Source organism: Apiospora phragmitis (assembly GCF_038363925.1).
Source record: "Apiospora phragmitis strain CBS 135458 chromosome Unknown utg000001l:1.0-2902119.0:1.0-2906034.0, whole genome shotgun sequence".
Lineage (NCBI taxonomy): Eukaryota > Fungi > Ascomycota > Sordariomycetes > Amphisphaeriales > Apiosporaceae > Apiospora > Apiospora phragmitis.
Window position 1 is genome coordinate 1,274,959 of NW_027117399.1, and position 20,940 is coordinate 1,295,898.

Sequence of the window (20,940 nt, forward strand, 5' to 3'; positions counted from 1 at the left end):
GATGATTAAAGTGGATCAGCAACTCAGTCTGACACTTGCACACAATCGTATTCCACTCTCCCAAAGCCGACGACAACAGTGACAGTCAACGGCAACATGGTATTTATTCATTGGTCTCTACACTGAGGTTGATGACAGGATTGAAGAAACTGGGTCAATGTCAACCTTGTTTATTTCGATTCCGAGCGGAAGTATTACCCTACGGCAAATTAAACACCAAGTGAAATGTTTTATTGTGTATTCAAATGGTATCTCTAACCGTTTCCGGCCGCATCTAGCGAAAACGCCGACAACTCCGTACACATAAATAACCCAAATATATAAAAGCAACTGTCCTTTTGATCCATCATGAAAGATATCCGTATAACCCCCACCTACTCGTAATTCATCAATCTGTCGAGGTCTTTTTCCGCTTGGCCGGGCGCCCCGTCGAGTCCACACCCTCAACGAAGTGGCCCTTTTCGATCTGGTGCTGCCGGAGGTTGTCCGGGCGATTCTTATAGGCGCTCGTGCAGCCGGGGTACGAGCACTTATAGATCCGCGGCGGGTCCGTCGAGTGCTGAAGCTTCTTGTGTTTTGCCATGCTGCCCTTGAACCACTGGGGGTCGCCTTTGGGCCGGTAGCCACAGATCTCGCAGCATGAGTTGGCTTCGACCTTATGCTGCTGGGCGGCGGTGGAGCCTACTCCTTCTTCACCTCCTGGGCCACCACTACCACCAACATCAACAACTTCTGCAACAGATTGCATACTACTTGTGACGGAGCCCATGGATCCTGACTCTTGGCCCGACGCCATGTGGTTATTGGCTGTTATTGATGGGCTCTCTCGTCCGAGGATCGTAGGGTTGACGGTCGAATCAAAGGCCGAGGCTTTGGGTGCTTGTGTAATTGCTGATCCCTCAACTACCGACGGTACCTCTGTAGGTATCAGGAAGCTGGGGTCGCTGCCGACAAAGACCTCGTCGAAATTGTTGAGGAACTCATCAAAAACGTCCGGCACAGAAAAGCTGCCTACGTCTTCTCGTGGAGGGTCATCAGGAACCCCACGGATAAGCGATTCTACCAAATCTACCCCCAGTGTGTGGTACCTTGACCTTGGATTCAGGCTTTGTTGTGCATAGATGGGGTCACACAGGGACCGGACTTCCCGGGTGTACGCGTCAGATGATTGCGAAATTGGCAGAACGCTCTATCAAGATGTCAGTCAGTCTCGCCGGTCCACTCCCAGTGAACAGCATAGGGCAGCTTACCTTTCCTGCCTGGAGGATCTCGAGCTCAAGGCGCCGGATTGTCGTGATATAGCCAGATTCAACCTGAGTATATAATGCTCGGAGCTTAGAAACCAATGCGTCGTTTTGCGATCCGAAGTTCTGACCCAGGATCCTGGTGATGTAGTCCACTGTTATAACGAACGCATCCGTCGGATTTGGGTTGTGAGATCTTGTATCTGATATATGCATGGACCAAAGATCGGATGTCAATATTTCGATACTCCCGATACTCCCAGCGTTATCGAGGGCACTTGAAATTATCATTGCTTCAAGGTCTAATCTCATGTTAGTAAAACATTGAGGCAATCCGACGCTTAATAGCATGGAACGAGATATAAAATAACAGATCGGGTGGCTTACCATCTAAAAAGTTCTGTGCCACGCCAACCAGAGGGTCGGCATCGGTGGGGGTCCCAGTATCGTATCGAAATTCTGGCGCTTTCCCTCTATGCTCTGGGGGAAGGAATGATGAACTGCCTTGCTGTATAGTGTGAGTGGCCTCACGCGGCTGCCATATAGCCCGTACAAGTTGACAGAAAACACCACGCTGATCCGCACCCAGAAATCCTTGGTATGCCATGGCTTGTTGGAACAGCTGTTTGCATCGGCCCGATAGATCGTCCCCATGGACGACCAAAAGAGTGCGTAGGCCAAATGGACGAAACATATATAGTCGATTGGTTGCTCTGGATCTAAGCCACCAAGGATGCCCCTGAGTGAGGCCAAGCCCTTGAGCGCAACCTGCTTCGCACCCAGTGATCTAAGCTCTTGTGCCAGTAAGTTCCCTCCAAGGCTGGGGCCAACTTTTGAAACGGATGACGTGACATGCTCGCGCAATGTATCCCACGCTGCATTTACCAACACTTGTGTTTCGCTGCCTGTACTGCTGTGTTGTTCCTGGGTCATTTGTGGCGGAGATGCTTCTCCTGATTGATCGTTACCTGTGAACAACACGTTGATCTCGGTATCGATACTCGATGACCATGAGAAGTTTTGTTCCTGGTCGAAATCAAACAGTGGCTCATTATTCCAAGCCCGCGGCACGGACAAGCTCAAAGGATCGTCACCCGGGAGCTCGGAGATGTTGCTTAGAGAATAGTCGCCGTTGTTGACCTCAGCCTCCAAGGGGTCTTGAAGCAGAACTGTTTTATCACTGACACCATCTCGTACTGCTCCATCCCAACAAACAATCGTGGGATGGTCCTTTGGAAATTTGCAGCTGTTTTCTCTGGACAGCGCGCTCGATTCGATTTCATCGGGACTGAAGGGAGTGATTGGTGAAGTCAGGTTCGTATTGATGCTCGAGTCTAGTGTCCAGGTCAATGAGCCAGCACTCATTGGTGATATTGAACTATTTGCGGAACGCAGTGAAGAACTTGGAGTGAGATAGGCACCAGATCGTTTCACTGGCCGCCGCCCAACGTTCTGTGTGTCCAGCGCCAAAGAAGGCCGGCAGCACGCCGGTGATGAGTTGAGTCCAGTAAAGTTGACAGCCGGCGCGATCATAGAGTCCATGTTACTGGCAGGAAAGGACCTGTTGGAAACCACCGGTTGCGCTTCGTAGTTAACGGAGTCGAGCTGAAGGGGCTGAGAGCTGGAGTCCATTTCTAGTATTTCGGTTCCTCCCATCTCAATCTCGAGTGTTGGTTGAGCCTCGGGTGCTACCGGTTGTTGCGGAATATCGAGTGAGTCATAGCTTGGAGGGGAAGGCAGAACATCATCTGCTACGACTTCAATCATCTCGTCCTTTCGGGACCTGTGCCCTAATGTGGAAAAGAAGCTCTTAGCCTTCTGGATTATGCGTCGTCGCTTTGTTGTTGGATGGCCAGCAAGGCAGCCTTTACATCTCCCTTCTTCGCTATAGCGTTCCACCTTCATGCAATCATAGCATACATATTCGCCAGTCGCAAAGTGTCTGCAGTCGGTGAGATGCTCCAGCATTTCCTCATGGTTTTCGAACTGCTCTCCGCATCTCAGTAAGGGACATCTCAGCCTCTCACTATGCGCCATTCGAACCGACTTATTGCGTTTGACAGCGGCCCAGACGATGAACCGCTGCCTCGCACAGTCCTCCCCAGAAGTCTGTCGAGTACTATGAGCAGTCAGCACTGAACCTATTATCGACGTCAGTAGTAAGTAGAGGTCAAGGGCGTACATGCAAGACACGGATGTCCTGGATCTACTCTCCGTGCTCAAACTAGAGCTTGAACGCCTCCGTAGGGGCCACGAGTTGGACTCAACCGTCGACGTTCCCGAATCCGGTAAGTTCTCTCGGTCCAGAAAGAGGGTGTCGGCGGCGGAGGATCGTCCCGCTCCTGAAGCCTTTTTCGAGTCCATTGTAGCGGGCAATTTTACAGTATAGCACCACGCCTCAGTTCCGTGACGACAACATCAATGGAATTCCACGTCGGCATCGGCACGATCCCAGAACCTCATGTTATGTGGAAACATTTCGAAGTGCTACCTCAGCAAGATGACAAAATGAGGTTTCTATTTAGGACTGCAAATGATACAAAGGTACAAGCGTAGGACTTTTAGGCAGGCCTGCAAGCCTCATTGGTAGAAGTCCATATCCGGCATACACTTGTATGCAAGTTCTGGAGGGCGCAGGGGACCCAGAAGGGCTTTGAGGGACGTTGGGGGCGGGATCTAACTCGATGAAGTACGGTAGGCAACAAGGCTGAATCCGCCGATCCGCTCTGCCTTGAGGGATTCGAGCAAAGCCGCTGCAGCGGCAGCTGAATGGCGGAGCGAATTGGGTCATAGGCTCGGGCTCGAACCAATGACAGCACGAGGACGGTCGAGCAGAGGTGCTTAGGACCAGGCAGCACTACGCTGCAGTCCTTTGGTCTTATGCCCGCCGGTCCTCGACGAATGTCCTGGGCGTCTCCAAACTTGGAGGTGAGAAAAAGCATTGGACACAAATCAGACAAGGTGGTATCGAGACTCGCCCACTGGTCAAACCAAACACCATCGGAACGGCGAAGGACGAAGCCAGAATAAAATGTGCCAGCGGACAGCATTGCAGTAGTAAATGGGCCAAAGCGGAAGAGCGAAGAGGTTTGTTTAAGTAGACGTATCGTTCAGAGTTGTTTGTTGATCTTCTTCAATCCTTTCAGCCCTACAAGACACCCCTGGCTAGGCCATCTTGAAGTCCGTTGCCGGAGTTCCATTGGCCTCTTGTTTGGTTGGTTGGCCACTCCAATATTTGAAGTATCCGTCCGCCAACACGCCAAAGGACATTGGGACAGGTGGGCGCGCGCCATGTCGGAAGGCTGCCTGCCTACCATGGGGAAGATGGGTGGGATGTAGTAAGTAGGACATGCATCCCATTGACTTTGTCCTTTTGGTTGGTGGGGAGGAGCTGTCTGGCTGTGATGCGAAGCACCAGCCACGCAGATTACCTCATGAATGGTCCAGGGTAGAGGTTGCGGGTGGATGGCGGGAGACAAGACACTACTGTACACCACCGCCATCTTGATTGGAAGTTGGCGCAAAGGGAGCAATCACTCAACACATGAGGGCAGTACAATAATGTACTTGCCTGCTAGCACTTTGCCCAAGAAGCGGGATAGCCGATCAGCTAACCGAAGAAGTAATAAGCTGCATACAGCGAACGCAGCGTCCTTGTGTTGTGCACACCGCCGCTGACATTCCAATCTATACCTTTATGCAAGGAGGTATCTATTTGATTGCCTGGTAGGTACACTTTGGCTGATGTTATCTGGAATATCCACCGTACATCTATGTAGTTCAAATAGGTCCTCAAGTAATGAGGCGTCATGGCATCGTCCGTCATGGTGTTGATAATCAGGAGAATTAGCCAACTGAAGGAGAATACATTACCCCGCTTGCAGGACCCAAGAGTCCAAAACAACCATAGCGGACAACCTTTTTCTTTATTAGCACTACCCACCTCACGACAGGTCAACTTACGTGTTAACTGTTTCAGGAAGATGCATGCTGACGAGGGTGCTGGAGGGGTTAAGCTCAGAACCACGCATCTGGCACTTTGTTTCAGATAAGAAACCACCCTCAAGCTCAATTGGCACTCCATTTCCAGAAGCACAGTGCACGACGGAAGGAATGCGCTGCAACGGTAGTGTCTGAGATCGACCCTGCCCAAGGATCAAGGAGGTTCTGATGACGAACGGATCTCGAGACAAACAGCCCCTCTCCTCGCTCCCACCCTCTTCATGTCCTCCAGACCCCTCCAGACCCCATCCATCAACGCTGTCACCGTCTCGGAATGCCGTGCTTTGTGGGACTGAGAGAGAAAAAAACTGGGAGAGGGTGCAGTAGTGCAGGTCCATGTCCTTGGGAATCCAACCTTGTCCCTGGGTAGGTTGAGGGGACTGGCGTATTGGAACACGCGGTCCGGACTCTAGATACACACACAAGATGGGCTAGCAACGACGCTTATCACGCTTGTCACGATGCTGAAAGGCACATGATAAGTCTATTCGCCATGCACCATGGCACCGTTCCAACCAACAGCATGTGGCGCCTGTCGGGTCGCCATTTCGGGACGATGCTATTCGCCTACGGCTTCTTCTCTTATCAGATAACCTGCCGAAGAGAGAGAGAGAATGAGAGAATGAGCCATGGCATGAAGTGATCAGTGATAACCGATTCGTCCAGCTTCAAAAGGACTCGTCTTTTCCGACGGGATGCAGGGGGGTGGGTTGTGTTGAACATGAGAGGCAAGCCGCTTGAGGAATGACATCGCTTGTTGGTGGGCATAGTTGGCCCATTTTCGTTGGCATACAATATCGTCTCAAGTCTTGACTCTCGGATCAGCCAACATCTCCACCCGGAAGCGTCTTCAGCGACGATCGCGGCCTTCTGATAAACATTTCTACCTGCCCATTCGTGAACCCAATGCTCCCATCTCATACTCCCGTCATTCTTGTTCTTATTCCCGTTGCCTCCACAAGAAAGACGACCAAATCCACCAGCCTTTCTTATTCACTGCGAGACATCCTGCAGACAACATCTAGCACATTGTCTAAGAGTCCTAGGATTCGTCTTTCCACTATCTCGGCCTGCCTGACTACTTTACTTGGCTATCACTTGGACGTCGTTCGTCGATTTACCACCTACCCTTACCCTACCTACTTTACCTACATATTACATCCCAGGGTCCATTGAAACGACCCCTCCAAAAAAAAACCCAGCCGATTGGTAAGAATTGACATTTCAGACGCCGACAGACGACTTTAACCGCCTGGCGCCATTCCATCTCAGACGACCCGGCGACAAATTTTATTTCGTCTTAATTTGCCCTTTTATCTCGCTCTCGGGGCTCCTTTTTTTACCTCGCACCTCGCGACCCCCAACCATTACGGGCCTGGCCTCCGAACGCTGGCCGGCCACACAAAATGCTTAGATGGCGCACGTGCGAGAGCTGGACCTGAACACCTGCGGTCATGATTCAATAGTGGACAAATTCAATGCAGTGCCTGGGCTTAGGACTAGCACTGGTAAGTTGAAATATCGTGCGAATTGCAAACCACAGTAGTGACTGGTGCTCTTCAACTCTCCTTCTTGCAGTCTTTTCGAAGGGATTGCATGCCATGTCCTCGCCTGGCATCTCTCCAATGCTAGTGCACCAATTGCTTCCTGTTTGAGATATAGCAAGAGACATATCAGCTTCAAGCAAGCTACCTTACAGCCCATTCACCATTGGATAGTTTTCCATATAAGAAACCCTTCGCCAAGGAGCGCCCAGATATTACTGCCGGCGTCAGATAACCAAGCTTCCGACTGACTGACGGCTCCCTCTTTTATATTACAGCATTCTTCACCTTTCTCCGGGCGAATCTGGTGGTGAACCCCTCGGCCATGTCCTCCAACGCCAACACGCCAATGCTCGAGCCATCCTCCTCCCAGGCCCTGCCGCCGCCCTCGCCGGTGCCCCTGGCCGCCGTCGCGGACGACGATGACCATGGCGCGGCGCCCCTCGGCCCGGTCCCCGACGACCTGCCGCCGCTGGAGATCGGGGTCCTGAAGGACGAGACGGACCAGGTGGACGCGCTGAACCTCGTCGCCGACTCGATCGCGCAGCAGCGCCAGCTCGCCTCCTTCTACGCCGTCTTCCACCCGTACCTCCTCGCCGTGCTGGCCGCCGCGCTCGGCCTCGCCTTCCAGTTCTCGTGGCGCGCGCGGCGCGACCTCGGCATGACCCTCATGCTCCACTCGGCCGTCCTCATGACGTACCTGCTGGGCATCCGCTACTTCACGGGCCGCTACATCGCCGTCGCCGAGGCGCTCACGTGGGACTGGATGGTGTCGCCCGACACGGGCGACCAGGACACCATCATCGGCGTGCGCTACGGCAAGACGCTGATCGGCGCCCTGGTCCTGCGCCTGGAGTCCCCCGCCGCCGTCCTGGCCGCGGCAGGCACCAAGCGGCGCACGCGCGCCTCGGCGCTCAAGGGCGGCAAGGGCGTCATCCGGGCCTGGACGGTCATGCTGCGATACCGCGGCAAGGGCGTCGGGTCGGATCTGCTGCACGAGGCCGTCAAGGTAACGCGGGAGAAGTGCGGCAAGGATGCCGCAGTCGGGTTCGCCAAGGAGCATGCGAACAGCACCATGGTGCTGCCCGAAGTGTTCAACGGGCAGTTTCGCAAGAATGAGCAGAGGGCCGCCAAGGCGTTGGATAAGGTTCTGGGCGAAGGCATCAGGCGTAAGCGGTGATTTTGATATATAAATTTATATCACCTACCAATCCCTGTGCTTAGGGAGCTTTCGCTTTGGGTTCTGCTGGCTGTCAAACTTAGTGTAACGGGGGAGGAGAAGGGTGGCTTCTATATAGAACAGGATCTGATTGCAGTTGATACCCATTCATTCAATTCTATAAGCATTTCAAACCTACTCTTTAGTCGTCTTCACGTTACACTCACTGGCATTGGTTGATGTATAAACTCCCAAGTGGTTCGCGAATAGTGGGGTATCGTGATTCTCAAGATGGGAAATAGTGCCTAGTAGAAACCGCGCCCAGTTTCGGCTGAATGATGCCGATGCATCGATGCCATGATTATGTCCCAAAGCCAGAAATAATCACCATAAATCAATAACCGTCCGCCAACGCCGTAAGGATGGAAAAATGAGACATGTCGGCATCTAAGAGTTGTTGCTGGCCTTCTTCTTGCCGTACTGGTAGTCATGCTCGAAGCCCCAGACAGGGCGACCATGGCGTCTGAAGAGCATGAAGGATCTGTGGAAAGACAGGTTAGTTGGATTTGATTCACTATGCGTTCTACGCGCAACAAGAGCGCCGAGCCAGTCAGAACTAGCTTCTCAGGGAATGGAACTGACGTCGTTCAGTGTGATCGTCTTAGCACGACGATACTCACAGTAGGTGGTCGCGTCGCGCAGAACCTGGAAGTCATACTATGAGTAACGCTGTCATGGGGAGGAGAATGGGGGAATTACACACCATCTCGACGTAGGCTCGGAGGGCACTGCGCGTCTCCTGGTAGACGTGAGCTGAGATGCGCTTGACGCCGCCACGGCGGGCGAGACGGCTGTGGATTGTTTGTTAGCCATGAACGGATAAGAGTTTGTATTTTTCCGGAGTTGAGAATCCTGGAAACGGCAAAAAAGAGATATCCGGATGACTTACCGGATGTCGGGCTTAGCTACAGCGCAAGAGCATTAAATGTCAGTATGCACCGTCTCCAGCTAGGCAGGCAGGAAACCTGCAACCTGCCAAAGAGAGCAAGGTGACGGGCCACTACTGATGCCGTTGATGTTGTCGCGCAGGACCTTGCTGTAAACGAAGATGTCAGTATGCGCATTGCTGTGACTTGGGGGTCACGTGCCCACGTGAAACTGAGAGAGGTGACAGGCCAGCATGAAAGCAAAGTGGCAAGATCAGAGGCTGGGAGGAGCAACAAGCGTGTTGACTTACCGGTGACGCTTCGCGCCGGACTTGCCGCTCAGAGACTGGCCCAGGCCCTTGCTGCCCAGGCCCTTGCCGAAGCCGCCGCCCAAGTAACCACCCTTGCCAGACATGATGATGGATGTTGGATGGACGAGTTGGTATGAGGTTGAGTTGTGTGTGGTGTGTTTGGTCGGAGAGGGTTGATGTGAGAGAGGAATGAACTGTGGAAGTTATTGTGGTGAGGGTGAAAGTGAGAATGAAAGTGAAGGATTGAATGCAGGGAGCAGGACGCTGAAATCGGACGAGGAATGAGAATGGGCAACTTCAAAGTTGGCCGCGTCAATCCAATCCAATTGAACAAACAATGCTCATCAGAAAAGAGTGAAGACAGTTGCCAGGCAGATGAATCAAATGCCTATCGACGTATTGGGCAGACAAGACCACTTGTATGTAAATTAGGAGTATTTTGCAGCTGAACGCGCTGACCAGACCTGCGACAATCCCGTGGCGGAGAATGATGGGTGGGGATCGTCAACAGTGAGCGAGCGGGACGAAGCGTGGGATAAAGTGGGGTGGCAAAGTTCCAGCGGCTCGGCAGCTTGAAGTTGCTGCAAGTTTGCGGCAGGGATCACAGTCAATGGCAACTACACCCGACACACACATACTTCACATCACTTGCAACATGTAACGGCATTGTTACAATCGCATTTTTCTTTACAAGTGTTTTTCTGGCCGGGGCGATCTTCGTTCTTTGATTCTTCTGCTATGCATTGGGCTTCGTACAGGGCGATACGTGCATTGGTACTCGGAAGCAATTACTGCAGATGCACTTAACCTTACGCTGTTTGGCTGGGAATGATCGAGAGAAGACCTAGTCTAATGTAGACTCGTGCTTGAACTCGCTCTTCTCGATGGCAATTCATGAAGTGTATATGCTGTTTTAATCATCTGTCCCAGTGAGAGTGGCATGCCTAGACAGCATTCCCATCCGTCTGGTGGCGAATACAGGTAGAGCAGGGAGTTCTATGGTGGCGATAGCATCACCAAATTCTATGGCCCGAATGAAATGGCAGAGATGAGGCTCTGGCTTATACGTAGATAAGCAACATATATCATGTATAGCTCAGGCAACTGCCATGAAGCTGTAGCACGTTATGTCGAGGGGGTTTCAGCGTACTTTGTTCAAAGAATGCATGTTGACGGACAAGTAGGTATGGTTTGTTTGTATAATACAGTCTCATGAACGAATACCTACACGTAGGTACTCACAACTTACCCTGACCCAACATGCGCCCACCTCCAAGGAGTGGCCCTTCATTGTCTTCAACCCCAGATCCATCATGATATCACCCAAAAGCAAAATACCGACCAACAACGCCGGAGAAACTCCAATCTCAAACCAGTCTTATGGCACGTCCATGCGTGCCAAAAAGAGTATGTCTCCTCCCAAACATCCATCTCTCACAACCACTCACATTGTTGATCTACCCTACCAACTTGGACCGCCTCCACCGCCACTACTGCTACTGCTACTGCTACTGCTACTGCTACAACTCCCTGTCTGTACCGGTGACAAGCTAACCTGCCGCCTCACCCAAGCGACCGCCTCCTCCCACTCGATCCCGCCAGCCCCCGCCGCACCCCGCCCAACACCGCTAGCACTATACGCAAGAGCGTCGGAGCAAGCCGTTACCAGATCGCGACCCGAACTCCCAACCCACCAGAAGAGGCGTCCCGCGCGATGCAGCAGCAGGGCCCAGTGCGCCAGCAACAAAAGCTCCAGGGGTTCCCAGGGGGTGAAGCCGCCGGCGGCGGCCTCCATGTCGCGGCGCGCGAGCGTCGGCCAGGACAGGAGGAAGCAGCGGACCGCGTCGCGCGCGTCCTCGGCGTAGAACCGCTCCAGGTGCGCGATCACCTTCTGGTAGTAGTCGAACGAGACGTCCACGTCGGCCTGCGTCTGCATGTAGTTGTTATCCGCTGCTGACTGGAGTGACGAAGGCGCCCCCTCCCCATCATCTTGAGCTTGGGCTGCGGCGGTTGCAATTGTTGTTGTCTCGGGGTCGCCGCCAAGGCGGCAACAGTGGCAAAGTCGTGGTGCGTGTTCTGGATGATGCGCGGATCAATCATATCCATGACGGCGTTTATCTCATCGTACCCACTGTCGTCTTGTTCTACAGACGAGACGAAGACCGAGTCTTCCATCGGCCCGGTCGAGTAGACCGCCATTGCCAATTCTTGGGTGGCCATCTCCCGCGTGGTGGTGTTGCCCGCCACCACGGCCGCTGCCTGGGAGTGCAGCTTTCTGTTCAGCAAACGCAGCCGTGTGAATACGGCTTTGTGCTCCTTGTCCAAGATATCCGGCGATGCCTCTCCTAGACAAAGAATGGTACGTAGAGGCCATGGACTGTCCAGCAACCAATTCATGTGCCTTTGCGCGAGCTGGTAGGAGCTGGATAGGAGCCCGAATGTGACCTCGATTTGTGCCAGGCGGCTTTTCGAGCTTCTATTGTTGCCACTGTTTGACGTTCCATTCTGGACCCGCCCGCCCCCCAGCTCCTTTGGTGGTGATGATGTGTTAGTAATTTGGGAAACGGCAAGGTTGAAGACAACCAGCATAGCCGAAACGAAGACGAGGATGTGGTGGTTATCTGGCGTGGGGCTGAGAGCCGGGTCCCGGAACGCCGCGCTGGCTTTGTCATAGTATTGCATGGCGATATTCGCGTACGAATCGCGGCTGTTCTCTGTCGCCGACGTCATGGCCGTGTCCAAAGCGGCCGTAGCCATTATCGTCGAGAGCAAGACATCGCTATGTTCGAGGGCCAGATGTGGTAACACGCCCATACAATAGTAGGCATCCTCTGGCACAGCGACGAATCCTGTATAGGTCCTGGTACACCACCGGTGCATAAGTTCCAATTCCAGTAGCCTCTCGGATCCCCATGGCAAAAGGCTCATAGACGATTGTTGCGAGGGGCACTGGTGAGAGGGAGTCGAGGATCTAGAACTGGCGCCATCGCTGTGCTGGTTTGAATAGGCGGCCAAGGAAGGAGACCGATTGCCTTTGGCTCCCTGAAAAGTCGGATACTCGCAAGGGACTTGACGAAGTATGCAGTTCCCGCATGGAGGTCCTGACTCATCACACTGGGTCGACCGTCAGTCTTGTGTGCAGAAGAGTGTATGGGAGGTCTGGATCGTCGTACCTTGACATGAAACTTCTTGCAACTACCGCAACCATGGCGGGACTTCTTATGAGGCCTCCTTTTGTGTTGTGTTACGGGTTTCGTCGTGGTCTTAGATGTAGTAGTCTGGGCAGCCATTGTGATTGAGATCTGAGAGGGAACAAGTAAAGCATTCGCTTTCTCCAGCATACACACGTTTGACTAGTCCGAAGAGCGCCGTTGGGCCGGTTATAAAGTATTATGATTTCATCTTCTGGCAAGGATCGATCGGGAATACGTAAGAGGGAAGCGTACCGAGTGCATGTAAGTGCATGTATACCCACATGCTGCCCACGACTATGTATATAGGCCTTGGCAGTCATCGGCTGTGCCCCCATACCGCCATGCATTCCTCCTCGTTCAGTGCCTGCCCGAACGAACGAATAGACACTGCACAAATCAGGAGACTATTCATGGTGATGTAAGGTGATTTCCTGGCCGCGGGGGTCTGTGTTTCCAGCAGGATCATAGGTGGGATGGATGGTGAGTGGCTGGCCATTGGCGACTAGCTTGCTTACTGCCATGCATTGCCTGCAGATCACGAATGGTACCCTGCCTTGTCAGGTTGTACATAACATGCAGACCGACTCGGAGGAATTCTAGTGTTTTCCTCTTCTGTGCAAACAATCCACCTACAACCTACAGAGCCCCCCTCCCGTCCGACTGTGGGAGCGGTAGGGCTGGCGATCCGGGATGAAACCTTTCGATGGGTCACCCCCAAAAGCTTGGCGGGCTTACTTAGCGAAATCCGATGCTGGTCAGTCGCCATGCATGGCTCATCGTGGCTCATAACGACTCATCTCTGCTTCTTTTGCCTGTACAACGAGATCTGTCGATCATGTCTTGGGATTGTCTGGTCGATCGCGGACCGACCGACATTTCCCATCCGTACGTCATGTCATCCGCGGTCAGCTCTTAGATGAAGCTTCATGTCATGTATGTTGACAGCATTGTCAGGCGTTTCGACGGGGGTGAAATGGGAAGTATGCCCAAAAGGTCCCATGGTGCATGGCTTTGCATGGCTCTGCATGGCCAGGGTTGGGTAACACGAAGGAGGGAAGGCGCATGCAGATCGAGTCGAAGGGTATAGCTGGCCGGATTAGGCAAGATTACCGGATGCAGCTCAAGTGCTTACCCCTCGGCTGGGGTGCGAGTGAAACGAAAACGCGTCGGTGGATCTAGGTCTATAGGACTGGTGTGTGGATTGATTGATTGCTGGAATCGGAAAAGGCGGAGGACTGCCATGCTGCCTGCCTGGCCAAGATCAAGGCAATGCATTGTATTTGCGGTAGGTAACCTAGGAGAGTTGATGATTGTCCTCGGGAATGACCCGTATATCTGCAGCTAGAAGCATGCAGTGTCCTTCCCTACCTAGCCTGGAGCCTGTCAGTGGTGGCAGGGACAGGGCAGTCAGTATTCCATCCATATCGAAGAAAAAGGAAACAATGTAACATGCCATTCCGTGACCAAGAGGCTCCTCCTAGCCTTGACCTTATACTAACCCCAAGACTCATGGTCCAATAATAGCTGCCGCTTGAGTTGTCGTCCCCCTTCGACGGATACCCCCGTGTTGAGAAGGGTACCTCTGATTTCCTCATTCGGACAAGACACAACGGCCGACCTGCCTCGGTCTACTTGCGTAAGTAAGACCACGAGTATCCACTTAGCTGCGCGAAGGCCTACAGTTGCACTTACTATATTTTATTAGCTACCGGAGCTGAACTGCACTGCCAGTCTCCATCCCGGTTTCGCTTTCGGTAGCAAACTAACAGTTGATAAGGCACATCTCACCAATGATGCCATATCGACTGTAAATCCGCATCCGATACCAGATGTTTGGCAGCGCCTCACGCCATCAATAGGTCCACCTGAAATCGCCTCAAATGCCTCGATGCTCGCATCTATTAAGACGAGCAAGTAGTAAGCTTAAAGGGATCTGGGCTTAGCTAAGAGGGAAGCGACGCATCTGCTCAACCCTACTCGACGCCTTTGTACTTTGTATATATTTATATATAGATAGGTTATGCATCACCAAGATTCTTGACTGCCGAATGACGGCCATTCGACTGGTCTAACCAACTCATCAAGAAATTAGAGCATCCTGGCATGGCTCGCTTCGCCTAGATAGATCAGCTCTACATATGCGTAATGTAGACCGAGAAAAGTGTAATTAATGTCTTGTCATATCTTGGAGGAATCAACTATCCTTTTGCACAGGCAAGGGAAGTTCTTCATCATGACTTGCTGGCGCCCCCTGCAGCCACATCGCCCCCTTTTTTCAACTTGTCCACATCATCGTCCACAACCGGCAGAGCCGGGATATCCACGCCCATCACCCGATACTCAAGGCCGATATACGCATCGCTGAGCACCAGGACATCGACTTTTCGACCCTTGCCATCCCGCTCAGGCTCAGGCAACTTGAGAGACACTTTGGCAGAGGGCTTGGTACCTGTACCTACTGACTTCCCGGGGCCTTGGCTCCAGCCAGCACGCTTCACAGCAATGATCTCGTCACTCGCTGCGTTGCAAATGATAACGAACCATCCCTCGGTTTGTGGCTTGGGGTACCTGGGGGCATAAACGCGACCTTCCCGTTCCACAATGGGGTTAGTCCGCTTTAGCGACACCGTTAAAGAATGCGCTGTGACGTTCTCTGGCTTAACAGTGATGTTGGGCAATATGGATGCAGCTCGCATGAACCGTCCTAGCTGCGAGCCGGGCACATGTAGTTTCTTTGCCAGCTCCTCGGTTTGTGGTCGCGTGAAAGCACCTAGCTTCTTAAGCGAGGTTGTGTCCTTGAGTTCATTGACGTTGAGACCAGGGAGGATGGCCAGGGGTAAGTCTTGTGGCCAGCGGGCTGATTTGATGCACTGTAACACCTTGATCATCTCGAGGCAGCTCGAAAGATAACCCAGTTCCGTGAGGACATCAATCGATGCCTGGATGATACGAATGGACTGGTCCAGCACACTTGTCTGGTCACCAACATAATCCGTAATAGGGAGGTCGATCCGCGCCATATGTGCTTGGAGCAGAAGGAAGGCCTTGACGTGAGGATCCCACAGGGGCAATCCGAAGTCGTTGGCAGAGAATGGTAGGTTGCGCGATAATTCAGCGTTAATCAAGTCTTCGTTATGGCGTACTGGCAGCTCATCGTATTCGGTGGCGCTTGACATCCATTGTAACGCCTGTGCGAAGGTGGCTTTGGGCTTGGCATGCTTGACCAGATGGCGGATCGTCTTGTGAGAGAGATAATAATAACTCATAATTTTCCCGAGAGGCGTAGGATCAACATCCCCATTGGGGAATACTTCAACGCACTTGGATTCTGCAAGCTGATCAAGCGAGTTGTTGACCATTTCGATCATGAAGTCGTTCGCCATTTGCTGGGCCGCAATGGTATTGTGTTCCTCCGCCGACACCTCCAAGCCGTAATAGGAGGGATTCTTGTGGAGGCGTCGGAAGAAGAAAGTCCAGGTCAGGTAATCAAGAGCATCTTGCTTTGTCACAATCGTCTCAGCTGACACTTCAGCACACAAATGATTGTCCAAAACGGTATGCAGGGACGATTCGACAGGAAAGCCAGTATGCAAGAAATGCTTGTAAAAGTCCTTCTTCGCATCCTTTGTGAAGATACGAGCCACGCCGGAATTATCAAATTGGGGCCGTCCAGCACGGCCCAACATTTGCAGGACGTCTGTGAGATCCATGTCCTTGTATCCCTCAATCTTCGCGTCGTAGAATTGCGTTCCTTTGACGACCACTAGATGCGCAGGCAAGTTGACTCCCCACGCGAGGGTACTGGTTGCTACAAGAATCTGAATCTTGTTGTTGAGGAACAGTTCCTCGGAAAGCTGACGGTCGGTTTCGACAAGACCAGCGTGGTGTAGTCCGATGCCGAAGCTGATGGCTTCCTTCAGGGCCTCATCCTTGACTCTAGAAAGGTTGAGCTGAAGGTCTTCCTCATCCATGTGCAGGAAACGGCGCGGGTTGTCTTCCATGCCACAATAATTGATCAGATCTTTGGCTGTCAATCGGGTCTGTCGACGGGATGGTACGAAGACAATCACGGGTTTGTCGGGGCTATGTGTCTTGACCGCAAGGAACGTTGGTCGGTTCATGGACTGCATAAGCGGGCAGAAGCCTCTGACTTCTGGGAAGCCGTCAATGTATAGCTCGAGTGGCACAGGCCGCACAGAGTGTCTAAAGTTGAAAAGACCTTCCTTGACGCCCAGCCAATTACCAAGGTCAGAGGCGTTGGCACAGGCAGTCGACATGCCAAGCAAGCGGACAGAGTTCTTCGTAGACTCGGCAATGTAGTTCATTCGAGAGACAATAATTTCGAGAATCGGACCTCTGTCACCAGCCAATAGGTGGATCTCATCAATGATGACCAAAGATACCTGGCGGACGTAGCCTCTTGTTTGCCAACTACGCGAAATGCCATCCCATTTTTCCGGTGTTGTGACGATAATATCGGCGTCCTTGATGGTCCTGGTATCCGGCGTATTGTCACCAGTCAGCTCAACCAGCTTCAAGCCCAGAGGTCGAGCGAGACGCTCGCCCCAATCCTTCACCCTCTCGCGTACAAGCGCCTTCATGGGTGCAATGTACACAACCTTAGACCCTGGCTTCTCGCGGAAGGCCCACCACATCGCCAACTCAGCAGCCGTGGTCTTTCCACTTCCAGTCGGGGATCCAAGGAGCACATTGGCCGGGGTATGGTAGAGGGTATGGAAGATCTGAGTCTGCATAGGATTGAAGAATTGAAACCTCTTGGAGTAAAGCTCCTCAAGGCGCATGTCCTTGAGCGCGCTAACAGGCAGAGGCTGAAGGTTCAGCAAGTCGGTGTAGACACTCTCCGTGTCTGGGCGAATGAGGTGCTGGAAAGAGATTGGAGCGACAGTCTCGGGCCCAAGCCACTTGTCAGAAACAGCTTTGACATAAATCTGAGTGGGTAGAGGGTCCGAAAGCGGGATTGTAAAGTTTAGCTCGTGATCATCATACAGCTTCCGCCTGTTGAGGATAAAGAATTCATGATGATAGATCTCCGAAGTTTCGGAATTCTCTACCCGAATGTAGAAGGATTCAGAAGTCCCGTGGACACGATCGTTCCACCTGAAGTCTGGCGTGATGAACAGCTTTATCCGCAAGACATCTCTGTTCAGAGGAGCAATTTCTGCATCTACCGACACGGTTGGGAAGTTGTCGAGGATCCCGGCGATCTTCTTGCCTGCGCTGTGGTTATGGACCAGGCTACCAATCTCGGCAGGCTCCATATCTCTCATGGCCTCAACAGTGAGCGACTCCTTGGCATCTAGTTGGCTCAAGACAGACTTTGGGAGATCAAATTGATGCAAAGGATGCTGGAAAGGCCAAATCCGTCTCTCGATGGATTTAGCCAATGTCAAAAGAACGAGACATTGATGGCCCCATCGCCTGTTCAGCGCCATCATGAACAGAGATCGACATATTCTTCCAGACTGTTGTGCCACGTAGTTCAAATCGTTCGACAGCGCAAAATCCTCGGGCTGTGCGCGGCAGATGTAGGCTTGTAAGAGAATGTTGGTCTTCGCTTGAGGCGTATCAATACCGCCATCAACATCACAAGGAACAACCTCGCGTCTTAAGTGCGTAAGCTCCTTCTCCTCGCTATCTCTGGATTGTATGTTATCAAACTCTCCACTCATGCTGATCATTTTCAAAATGTCTGCCTCTGTGGCGTGTGGCTTCATCATCATGTTGAACACCTCGACACTTGTTTGTTGAATGTAGAACTGACTAGCGATGCGGCCGATATCTTTGCTCCGAAGCTCTTCGGTGATTTCGTTGAAGATGACCATTTGGCTCTTCTGAAGAGTTCTTGCGGCTTGGATGGCAAGTTGTCGACGTCGCTGGACAAGAGTCGGGTCATCCCTGATTTCAGACCATTCGATGCCGTAAGTCATGGGGTTTCGCTGCATGCGAACGAAAAGGTACGAGTAGCCGATCCATTGTACCGCCTCGGGGATTGATGTTACAGTCCCGAGGGCAATTTCTGCGTTGAGATTGTCGACTAGTTTCGAAGAGAACCTCGACTCGATTGGCTGTTGCTCCGTGACGGCGCTGAGGTAGTGAGGCAGTCTGTCTAGGGTCGTGCAAATCATACCGATACCCACATCTTCGAACTGCGGACGACCAGCACGACCAAAGATCTGCAAGACATCAAGGATACCCAGGTCGACGAACTTGCCGTCCTGAGCACTATAGACTTGGGTTCCCTTGATTACTACCGCAGCTGCGGGCAAGTTGACACCCCAGGCAAGTGTGGCCGTACAGCAGAGGACCTTGATAACACCCTCTCCAAATAATCTCTCCATCAAATTCCTGTCAGACCGAGTCATACCAGCGTGGTGAATGCCGAGGCCTTTGGGCAGAAGTTCTCTAAGCTCCCGAGCCCGTGAGGATTTCATGTCTCTGACAGCTTGATCATATTTCGGGTGGAATTGAGGATCGAACAGATCCACGCACATATCGTCTATAGCCTTCTCGTGGAGCATTTTCGCGGTTTGCATGGTATCGCGTCGGGAATGAACAAACACCATGACCTGATGATCCTGCTGCAGCATCTCCCTGACCTTCTCAAAAGCAATATTGTCCAGATTCTCCTTGGACTGTTTTGAGCCAGCCTTGCCCTTGACGCCAATGAAATGTTGCTCTAGCGGCACAGGTCGGAATGAGGCATCGAAGTAGAAGAGGCCTGCATGGCGATTGACTTTGAGGAAGTCGGCGACATCGATAAAATTGGGAAGAGTAGCACTGAGGCCCACAATGCGAATAAGGGACTGGGTGCTCTCGACTTGTCTCTCAGTTCTGGCGACCAGCGACTCAATGACAGCGCCACGTTCGTCATGAAGCATGTGAACCTCATCAATGATGAGCAAACGCACTTTCTGGACCAACTCCGTATCGCCAGTGCCCTTTCTGGTGATGACGTCCCATTTCTCAGGGGTTGTCACGATAATCTGCGTTTGAACAATCTCGGACTTGGTCAGATGCATGTCTCCAGTGTACTCACGAGCACGGATTCCAAGCCAAGCCAGTCGTTTCCCTAGTTTGTCGGTAATTTCAGCGGCAAGGGCCTTCATTGGAGCCACATAAACGATCTTGAACTCGTCTGCATCCACGGCAAAGTCGGTGGCCTCGTTGTTCTCGATGGGATTAGGGGTAACATATTGACTGATGGTTTGCAAGATAGTCAACATAGCTGCATCCGTTTTGCCTGCACCAGTTGGCGCACAGATAAGCATGTTCTCGCTGGTCTTGTACGCGACAGGGTATACCAAACTCTGCATACGGTTCAGTGCCTTGTAGCCCTTGAAAGTACGGCGGCATAGACCATCCATCTCGGCGACGGGGAGGAGCCTTCGGCCTGGAGCAAGTGTACCAGTTCTACCGGCAGGAATCATGTATTCTTCATACTTCTCGAACAACTTTCTCTCGCTGCCGGCCGGAAGTGCGTATTTATTGCCAGAATGACTGAGAGTGTTGCCGGCAGTATGGGAACGATACACATGCGGGTACTGGACCTCTTTGTGCATAGTCGGGGCTAGTGTTGCATTCTTGTGCTCGAAATCCTTGCGCCGTAGAGACATCCTCTCTCTCAGCCTTGGTCAGCAAACGGTTGCCTGACGGCTGTGCCATCTCCCGAGGGACATAGCTGGATACGATGTCGTCCTTTTTGGAGAGAACCTCGATGACAAAATCGAGGTCATCGAAACCAACGAGATCGGTGAGGTGAGACTGCACCTCGTCCGCTGATTGACCCGAGCTCAACACTGCGAGGATCTGGGCCTCAAACGCATCGGCGGAAAGGCCATCTTTCCTAGCAGCAACGGCAGCGCATTGCTTCGTGAACCATGATGGACCTTGGCTGCTTGCACGGTCTTGATCAACAGCATCCTCGAAGAAGTCGCTGCTGTAGAGGTCTTCCTCACTATCGGAGATGAAATCCCAGACGTCATCTCCACTATTGCCCGAAGTGAAGTCCTCGTCGTCCAGGTCAAAATCGTCGACTGATCCCTTGTGGCTGTTTGAACTCGTATTCGGCAATTTGAGCTCAGCCAAAGCCAGCTTCATAGCCTCAAACTGTGCCCGCCATTGCGCTTCTGCCTCGCTCGTTGATTCGTGAGCCATGATTTCCTGGGTGATGCCAAGTGAGGGGTGAAACGTCTATTCTCACGCCTGACGAAACGCTGAATCTCGAACAGAACCAGATGAAAGTCGGTTCTCAAGATTTAAAGATTGTGCGTGACGAAGCGAGGAGGTATTGAAACCAGCAAAAACGTGAACACACCCTACGTGCCTCAGCGGAGATATACAGTCGTTCAGTGGCCGATGTGAGTCAAACGCCGAGAGACTGCTTAGCTGTCGATTGGCATGACACGCTCAAGTGCCTTAGTGGGGGTCCAGCAGAGGGCCAGCCAAAAGTGCATTTGACAAGATTCCGGACTAACCAGATCTAATCACCAATAGCCAGAGATTTCAACAAGTATGCTACTTCTGCTGCAGTGCTCATACC

The 20,940-nt window shown here is 52.3% G+C and overlaps 6 protein-coding genes across 6 annotated transcripts; 1 reads left to right on the top strand and 5 right to left on the bottom strand.

Moving 5' to 3' along the window:
* Positions 1–388: 388 nt before the first annotated feature.
* PG994_000393 (uncharacterized protein) lies at positions 389–3,608 on the bottom strand (the record flags this gene model as incomplete). Its single annotated transcript, XM_066851802.1, has 5 exons — positions 389–1,189; positions 1,251–1,546; positions 1,632–1,744; positions 1,798–3,385; positions 3,455–3,608. 5 exons carry the CDS (start codon positions 3,606–3,608, stop codon positions 389–391), a joined length of 2,952 nt encoding a protein of 983 aa, XP_066722434.1.
* Positions 3,609–5,113: 1,505 nt separating this feature from the next.
* On the bottom strand, positions 5,114–5,793 carry PG994_000394 (uncharacterized protein; the record flags this gene model as incomplete). The annotated part of the gene is made up of 3 exons (XM_066851803.1): positions 5,114–5,162; positions 5,208–5,554; positions 5,746–5,793. 3 exons carry the CDS (start codon positions 5,791–5,793, stop codon positions 5,114–5,116), a joined length of 444 nt encoding a protein of 147 aa, XP_066722435.1.
* Positions 5,794–6,660: 867 nt separating this feature from the next.
* On the top strand, positions 6,661–7,970 carry PG994_000395 (uncharacterized protein; the record flags this gene model as incomplete). Its single annotated transcript, XM_066851804.1, has 2 exons — positions 6,661–6,791; positions 7,031–7,970. The coding sequence occupies 2 exons, from the start codon at positions 6,661–6,663 to the stop codon at positions 7,968–7,970; spliced, it is 1,071 nt and encodes a 356-aa protein (XP_066722436.1).
* Positions 7,971–8,396: 426 nt separating this feature from the next.
* PG994_000396 (Histone H4) lies at positions 8,397–9,290 on the bottom strand (the record flags this gene model as incomplete). The annotated part of the gene is given in 5 exon segments (XM_066851805.1): positions 8,397–8,569; positions 8,588–8,654; positions 8,713–8,800; positions 9,004–9,045; positions 9,187–9,290. 5 exon segments carry the CDS (start codon positions 9,288–9,290, stop codon positions 8,397–8,399), a joined length of 474 nt encoding a protein of 157 aa, XP_066722437.1.
* A 1,530-nt stretch (positions 9,291–10,820) lies between these two features.
* PG994_000397 (uncharacterized protein) lies at positions 10,821–12,476 on the bottom strand (the record flags this gene model as incomplete). Its single annotated transcript, XM_066851806.1, has 3 exons — positions 10,821–11,110; positions 11,154–12,300; positions 12,360–12,476. The coding sequence occupies 3 exons, from the start codon at positions 12,474–12,476 to the stop codon at positions 10,821–10,823; spliced, it is 1,554 nt and encodes a 517-aa protein (XP_066722438.1).
* Positions 12,477–14,611: 2,135 nt separating this feature from the next.
* PG994_000398 (Sec63 Brl domain-containing protein) lies at positions 14,612–20,555 on the bottom strand (the record flags this gene model as incomplete). Its single annotated transcript, XM_066851807.1, has 2 exons — positions 14,612–19,942; positions 20,013–20,555. 2 exons carry the CDS (start codon positions 20,553–20,555, stop codon positions 14,612–14,614), a joined length of 5,874 nt encoding a protein of 1,957 aa, XP_066722439.1.
* Between the last annotated feature and the right edge of the window lie 385 nt (positions 20,556–20,940).